At 53.3% G+C, this 7,295-nt stretch overlaps 1 protein-coding gene across 1 annotated transcript; it reads left to right on the top strand.

The window, feature by feature from the left end:
* The first annotated feature begins 390 nt into the window (after nt 1-390).
* Nucleotides 391-5,489, top strand: OAZ1 (ornithine decarboxylase antizyme 1). The gene is given in 6 exon segments (XM_038772929.1): nt 391-605; nt 3,318-3,375; nt 3,377-3,463; nt 3,640-3,809; nt 4,601-4,686; nt 4,903-5,489. Coding segments are annotated over 6 exon segments (678 nt in total). The 5' UTR covers nt 391-459; the 3' UTR covers nt 5,034-5,489.
* Nucleotides 5,490-7,295: the final 1,806 nt, after the last annotated feature.

Here is a 7,295-nt window from a genome sequence, read left to right as displayed (position 1 = left end):
TTGGGTAGGGACTGTCTCTATATGTTGCCAACTTGTACTTCCCAAGCGCTTAGTCCAGTGCTCTGCACATAGTAAGCGCTCAATAAATATGATCGATCAATAAATATGATTGATTGATTCTCGCAGAGCGGGCCCCAGGTGGAGCCGAGCGGAGCGGCGCCGCGGGGCGGCCGCGGTGGGGGGCGACGGGGAGGGCGGTCGGGCCAATAGTCGGGCGAGCCCAGTGAGGCTCCGCCCCCTCCGCCTTGCCCTTCGGCCAATGAGGCGAGAGGGGGCACTTCGCTCCGAGGGCCCTGGGCCCCGCCCCTCCCCAGTCCCTCCGGCGAGGGCGTGGCTCCCGGGAACCGAGAGACTATAAAGAGCCGCAGTAGCCGTGGCGCCATTTTGCGAACGGCGAGCAGCAGAAGGGAGGTGAGGAGGCGCAGCGGAGGTTTCCTGGTTTCGGACCCCAGCGGCCGGATGGTGAAATCCTCCCTGCAGCGGATCCTCAACAGCCACTGCTTCGCTAGAGAGAAAGAGGGGGATAAACCCAGCTGCACCAGTCACACCAGTCGCACCATGCCAGTTGTCAGCATCCACAGCAGCGGCAGCCGCAGCAGTGAGAGGTGGGTGCGGGGCCCGGCCCCCTCCCCCGTCCCCCCGCCCGCCCCTTGGCGGAGCTCCGGAGGGGCGGGGCCCGGCCCCCTCCCGCTACCCTCCCCCCACCCGTTCTTCCGCCCGTGCGGGTGGGAGGCGGGTCGGTGGCGAGAGAAGTTTCCAGAAGGTGCCACCGGCGAGCGTGGCTGACCTTCGTGCCGCCCCCCCCCCCCCCCCCCCCACCGAGCCCGTCGAGTCGGGCTGGAGGGTTGCGTGCCCTTTTCCCGGGCTGGCGCCAGCGCTTCGTCCCGTCCCCGCGAGCCGACGGACGGGAGGGAGACTGCGCGGAGGCAGGGGTTGGCCGACTTGGGGCGGCCTCCCCTCCCCGAAGTCTGCAGCCCCCCCCCCCCCCCCCCCCGTGAAATACTGAACGTCACTGGCCTGGGTAGGACTTACCCTGCTGCAGCTCTACCTGTAACCCAGGCGCAGGATAAGATGTAATAAGCAATAATTTAGCAATCACGTTGTATTAGGGAGCGACCGCTTCGGCGTCCCTATGAAGTGAACCCACGCCTTTTCCTCCGTATGGTGTCCTTTCCTCCGGCAGCAGCCAGCATTTTCCCCCGAATAAGCCCCTTGGTCACTAAGGTAGGCCGTGTCCAAGGAAGGGCATGACATTCACAGTCAGAACTGGGGCTCGTGAGGCTCCCTGAGGCCGCAGTCTCCGCAGAAGCAGCCCCCATCGTTTTCAGGATCATACAGCGATCGGGGAAGGAGTGCGAGAGAGAGAGAGAAAGTGTGTGTTTCTCTCGTTATAAGATTAGGGCTACTCCCCTACCGGAACTCGATCGACAGTTGATTCGAGGAAAAGAACATCTGAAACTGAATGCAACCTGATGTTACATTTCTGGTTTTTCAAGTCCAGTCTTCTAATAAACGCTCTCAGTGAACCCATAAGAACGGTCTCCACGAAGTAGGGGAAGTTTTCAAGGAATGGGAACGTTCGTAGGGTCAAAGTGAGCTAGTTGTCAGGTTTGACCTTCCACTTAAAATCCTGTGATAAGGAAGGTGCCGCATTATAGCTTCCTTGGCCCAAGGCTGGTTGCGGTCGAAAGTTTCTCCATCCGATTCCTGACACCTAGTGCCACCTCAACACTGTCGTTCGTCACTCGGCCTCCCGGAATCGCGTCGGGGCCCAGGGCCCCAAGGAGGTGGGGAAAAGTGGCTGATGACATTCTGCTCCGAAGGATTCAATTCTCCACTCGGGGGGATGGGGCTGAATGCCTAGAAGTTGGGCACCGTAAAATGGAGGATTATTCGTCCCATGTTTATACCGATTTGCAAATGGCTGCTGGCGCTCGCGGCCTGAACGATTGTGAAAATTTCCCCCAGGGCCTCGATTGCAGCAGCAGCAGCAGCAGCATCTGCCGAGATGACGCAAGTGGAGAGCGAGCCTGCGGGGAGGGGGGAGAGAGGAGGGAGGGAAGGAACGAACAGGGAGGTGGGGGGGGGAGGAGGAGGAGGAAGAGAAGAGAGGGCGGGGCCGCCACCGCGATCCTCCCGGCCTCGAGCGGCCCTTGGCGACGCGTCCGCGAGGGTGCGCGGGCCTTGAAAATGTATCGATTCAAAAACGTCCGAATGCTGTTCCCCGGCCACGGGGGACAAAGCCCGGAACGACGCGTCCGTGGCAGCCTTGGCCCTTTAGCGTTTTCTAACGATAAGGCGGTAACCCCCTCGGTTGCAAAGTATTCTTTTAGGAAACGGGACTCAGATAAGAGTCGTGAAAACCCTGCCCCTTGAGCTCGGTGGCAGTCACCGGGCGGAACTGGCCGAGAGCAATATCGAGCTCTCGGGAAAGCACGGTGAAGGATTGATCTTGGGGAAGGGTGACTTAAATATTTAATGGAAAGGATGGATATTGAAAATGTACCAGACGGCAGAGCTATGGGTAACTATAACGCCTCTTGCGTCTAATGAATCGATAGGGTTTGCGGTTAGGAATAAATCGAATTTACCCAAGAACTTTTGGCAGCTGTCTGTTATATTGTACTCTCCCAAGCGCTTAGTACGGTGCTCTGCACACAGTAAGCGCTTCATAAATACAATGAATGAAGGGATGAAGAGCCTTTTGTTTGAGGATGGAGAGTTTTGGCTGCCGTTGAACCTTTTGCTCACACTTTAAAGAAAATGGGAATTCGCAGCGACCTTTCCCCCTGCAGGTGGGGGATCCCAGTCGGGGGCCGGAGGGATCTGAGGTGCATTTCTTCCGGGAAAGGGGGCTGGGACTGTGGGTTAACTGTACCGAAGCTCTCTTCCTTTTCCTCAGAATAGCACCGGCCCCACAACTTGACTCTTCCTAATTTTTTCCTATTTTTCTATGGAGCGGCTTGATTAAAACAAGGTTTGCCTTTTTAAATGAAGCTCTGCCCCATCCTGAGTACCTGGTCAGGCGGTGGTTTTGGGTGTCAGGGGAGCAGAATTGCATGTTTCTTCCTTCACATTTCAAACAGCTTTGGCAGTTGAGCAGTGGTGAGTGGTGAAAGGTCCTAAGGTCCACACAGCTGCCCCCTTCTTCAGCTCAAGTCGAGGCAAATGAGATGCTCTCATGGCTGCAGTTAGCAAGGCCATCGACTTTTTGGCTTCCCTCGGTGCCACAAGACTCCTTATCTCCAGGAAGCTCGTTCCTAGGATCTGGGTTTGGTCCCTTGCTTTCCTGACTGAGCCTGTCGTTTTCTCTTTAGTTCCAGGGTATCCGTTGATTGCTGTAGTAACCTGGGTCCAGGGCCTCGGTGGTGCTCCTGATGTCCCTCACCCACCCCTGAAGATCCCGGGTGGGCGAGGGAATAGTCAGAGGGATCACAATCTTTCAGCTAATCAACTCTATTCGGTAAGTACCTGTCTCCTGGGTCCGGGCCCATCGTTAAGGGGCTGTTGCTTCTCGCTCGAGAGGTTCGACGGCAACCTGCTGATGGTCTGAAAGTGGCTTTTGGTATCAGTTAGCCGTCGTGCGTATTGGGGGACCTGCAAGTGACTTTCTTCATACCATTTTTGCCTTTATAACAGGATAATCGGCTGAATGTAACAGAGGAAGTAACATCTAACAGGACCAGAATTCTTAATATCCAGTCCAGGCTTACTGATGCCAAACACGTTAATTGGAGAGCAGTGCTGAACAGCAGGAACCTCTACATTGAGATTCCAGGCGGTGCCCTGCCTGAAGGGAGCAAAGATAGGTGGGGCCCATTAAGGGGATGTATTGTGCCGTCTTCCTTGACTTGGGCTAGCCAGTGGAGTGCGCTTCCCCGACCCCCCCCCGGTCCCCCTTCCGCCCCAGTCTACTGGGCTTACTCAAGCCAGCAGCAAGCTATACAGCTTTCTTGGTCAGCCAAGCCAAGGCTGTTAATCAGGGGTCATGGGTTCAAATCCCGGCTCTGCCAATTGTCAGCTGTGTGACTTTGGGCAAGTCACTTCACTTCTCTGGGCCTCAGTTACCTCATCTGTAAAGTGGGGATGAAGACTGTGAGCCCCCTGTGGGACAACCTGATCTCCTTGTAACCTCCCCAGCGCTTAGAACAGTGCTTTGCATGTAGTAAGTGCTTAATAAATGCCATTATTATTATTATTATTAGTCAAATAACTTGGCCGAGCTGCCTGCCTGCTGCCGGGGAATGGTAGTTCTGGGGCCCTGGGTGAGGGGATAGGGCTCCAAAAGGGACAGTTCCTTGGAGTGGGAGGGGGCTGTGACTATGGTGGTGGGCCAGCTGCCCAAGAGCTCCCCTTTAGCTCAAAAAATCCTGAGCTCTGCAAATTCCACTTTTCCTTTGGGGACGCTAGCTCTTGGAGGCGGGGTGACTGCAAATATCCATTTACGGTCAAATCCAAATGATAGAACCGTTAGGGTGAGGCCCTATGGGAAGCAGCGTAATGCTTGGAATCCAATCCTGAGCAGAGAACAGTGTGTACTTTGGAGTAGCAGCAGTGAACTGGATCAAAAAGAGGGAACAATTGTCTGCTCTTGTCTCAGTCTTGCAGTTCTTCTTGAGTTCGCTGAAGAAAAGCTTCAAGTCGACTATGTCTTCATTTGCTTCCACAGGAATCGAGATGATAGAGGTAGGTGCCAGTGTAGTTCCTTAGTCGAGGACAGGACAGGTCCCTGGAGGGGTGATAGCAAGGCACTCTGGGGACTTCTCTTCTTAAAGTGCCTGACTTCCCTCTGGGAGAACCTTTCTTCGGCCCCTGGAAGAGGTAAAATGACTGGGTGTGTTCTGACATTTTTGTGTGGGGCGTGAAGTGGGTGCTCATTTTTTTTTTTCCTTGCTCTTGCAGCTGCACTTCTCCGTACTTTCAGCTTTTTGGGCTTTGAGATTGTGAAACCCGGGCACCCCTTTGTCCCTAAGAGACCAGATGCTTGCTTCATGGCTTACACATTGGAGAGAGACTCCTCAAAAGAAGACTAGATTGCAATGTTTTTATATCTTAGAGCTTTCTTTTTGTCTATAAAGATGTGTGAAAATTTTGTCACCATCAAATTACAGTACATTGAGAGTGGTGTGCTTTGTTCAGAATCTTGCACCTGACTGCTATTGTGGCGGATGTTAGGTTTTTCTCTTCCACGTTTTTGTGATTGTGCAAATACATGCTCACTCCAAATTAGCAGTATATTTCTTGAAGTTTAATATTGTGTTTGTGATACTGAAGTATTTGCTTTAATTCTAAATAAAAAATGTATATTTTACTTTTTTATTGCCGGTTTAAGATGATTAAAGCTATCTTTACATTTTGAAGAGACGTTTCTTATTTGAAGTAAAGAAGACTGGGCCTCAATGGTAGCTATCTTAAATTGGAAAAACAGGTATTCACCTACCTTTCTCTTGCTCTCATAAAATCAGAATAAAACATGATTGCAACTCTAAGTCCTGTGCCTCAATCCTCTCCCTCTGTGTTGATCATTTTGGTTCAAGGTTTTGTCACGATTCTCAGGCTCTCTGAGCTGGACAAGGGCGGTGTGTTGTAGTCTCCCTTTGGCTGCCCATCCCCACCTCCCAAATGGAGAGGTCCTGATCTCCAGCCCATCGACTGGCTGGGCCCTGGCCCCCCATGTGGGGCTAAAGTGGTTGGGGTGCGCCCCATGGGAGCATGTGCTGCCAGTGGATTGAATTGAGCAGCGGCCCCATGTGCCTTGATGCAGGATGCATTGCTCTGCTCTCTGCAGCAGGGCCTCCCCCTCCCCCAAAGCTGGTCAGGGGACTGTGTGGCCATTTCTCCCTCACCCACCTCTGGTGGAAAGTCCCTCGCTTCCCCACTGTGGAAGCCTGGCTGGCCCCGGCTGGAGGGAGTTGCCTTTCTGGCCCTTTGGGCCACTGTTTTGAACTCCCGTGAGCTGGGTTGGGTAATTGTCATGTTTGTTGCATGCATGTTGGATGCCAAGTACTGTACTGAGACTTAAGGTAGATACAAGATCGTCAGGTTCCACCCAGCATAGCGACCTACCCCTAACTAGGGTTAGGATTAAACAAGCAAGCTGGCTTCGGAGAATCAAGTTGAGCTCTCCTTTACCAGGGCCTCTTCTGTTCTCTGCCAACACTTGCTTTTGAAGTAGCAACGTTAGGAGCTGCAGGGCGAGAGGCAATGCATTTAGTAAGCACCTACAGCTTGGTGTGTGTGGAACAGTTGGGTGGTTGCTTCCCTGGAAGCTCCTTGAGGGCAGGGACTGTTGACCAACTGTATTGCATCTTCATCATCATCATCATCAATCGTATTTATTGAGCGCTTACTGTGTGCAGAGCACTGTACTAAGTGCTTGGGAAGTACAAGTTGGCAACATATAGGGACAGTCCCTACCCAACAGTGGGCTCACAGTCTAAAAGGGGGAGACAGAGAGCAAGACCAAACATACTAACAAAATAGAATAGATATGTACAGGTAAAATAGAGTAACAAATATGTACAAACATATACATATATACAGATGCAGTGGGGAAGGGAAGGAGGTAAGATGGGGATGGAGAGGGGGACGAGGGGGAGAGGAAGGAAGGGGCTCAGTCCGGGAAGGCCTCCTGGAGTAGGTGAGCTCTCAGTAGGGCCTTGAAGGGAGGAAGAGAGGTAGCTTGGCGGATGGGCAGAGGGAGGGCATTCCAGGCCCGGGGGATGACGTGGGCCGGGGGTCGATGGCGGGACAGGCGAGAACGAGGTACGGTGAGATTAGCGGCAGAGGAGCGGAGGGTGCAGGGTGGGCTGTAGAAGGAGAGAAGGGAGGTGAGGTAGGAGGGGGCGAGGTGATGGAGAGCCTTGAAGCCCAGGGTGAGGAGTTTCTACCTGATGCGCAGATTGATTGGTAGCCACTGGAGATTTTTGAGGAGGGGAGTAACATGCCCAGAGCGTTTCTGGACAAAGACAATCCGGGCAGCAGCATGAAGTATGGATTGAAGTGGGGAGAGACACGAGGATGGGAGATCAGAGAGAAGGCTGATGCAGTAGTCCAGACGGGATAGGATGAGAGCTTGAACGAGAAGGGTAGCGGTGTGGATGGAGAGGAAAGGGTGGATCTTGGCAATGTTGCGGAGCTGAGACCGGCAGGTTTAGGTAAGCACTCAGTATAGTGTGATACCCAAAGTAAATGCTCCAGAAATGCCACTGATTGTGTTGTGCCTGTCCAACCCTCATCTCTTCCCGGTCCCCGTAGCACTTAAGTACCTACCTGTGATTTATTTATATTAATGT

The sequence above is a fragment of the Tachyglossus aculeatus genome, chromosome X1, assembly GCF_015852505.1.
Source record: "Tachyglossus aculeatus isolate mTacAcu1 chromosome X1, mTacAcu1.pri, whole genome shotgun sequence".
Lineage (NCBI taxonomy): Eukaryota > Metazoa > Chordata > Mammalia > Monotremata > Tachyglossidae > Tachyglossus > Tachyglossus aculeatus.
This window is presented reverse-complemented; position numbering and strand designations above follow the sequence as displayed.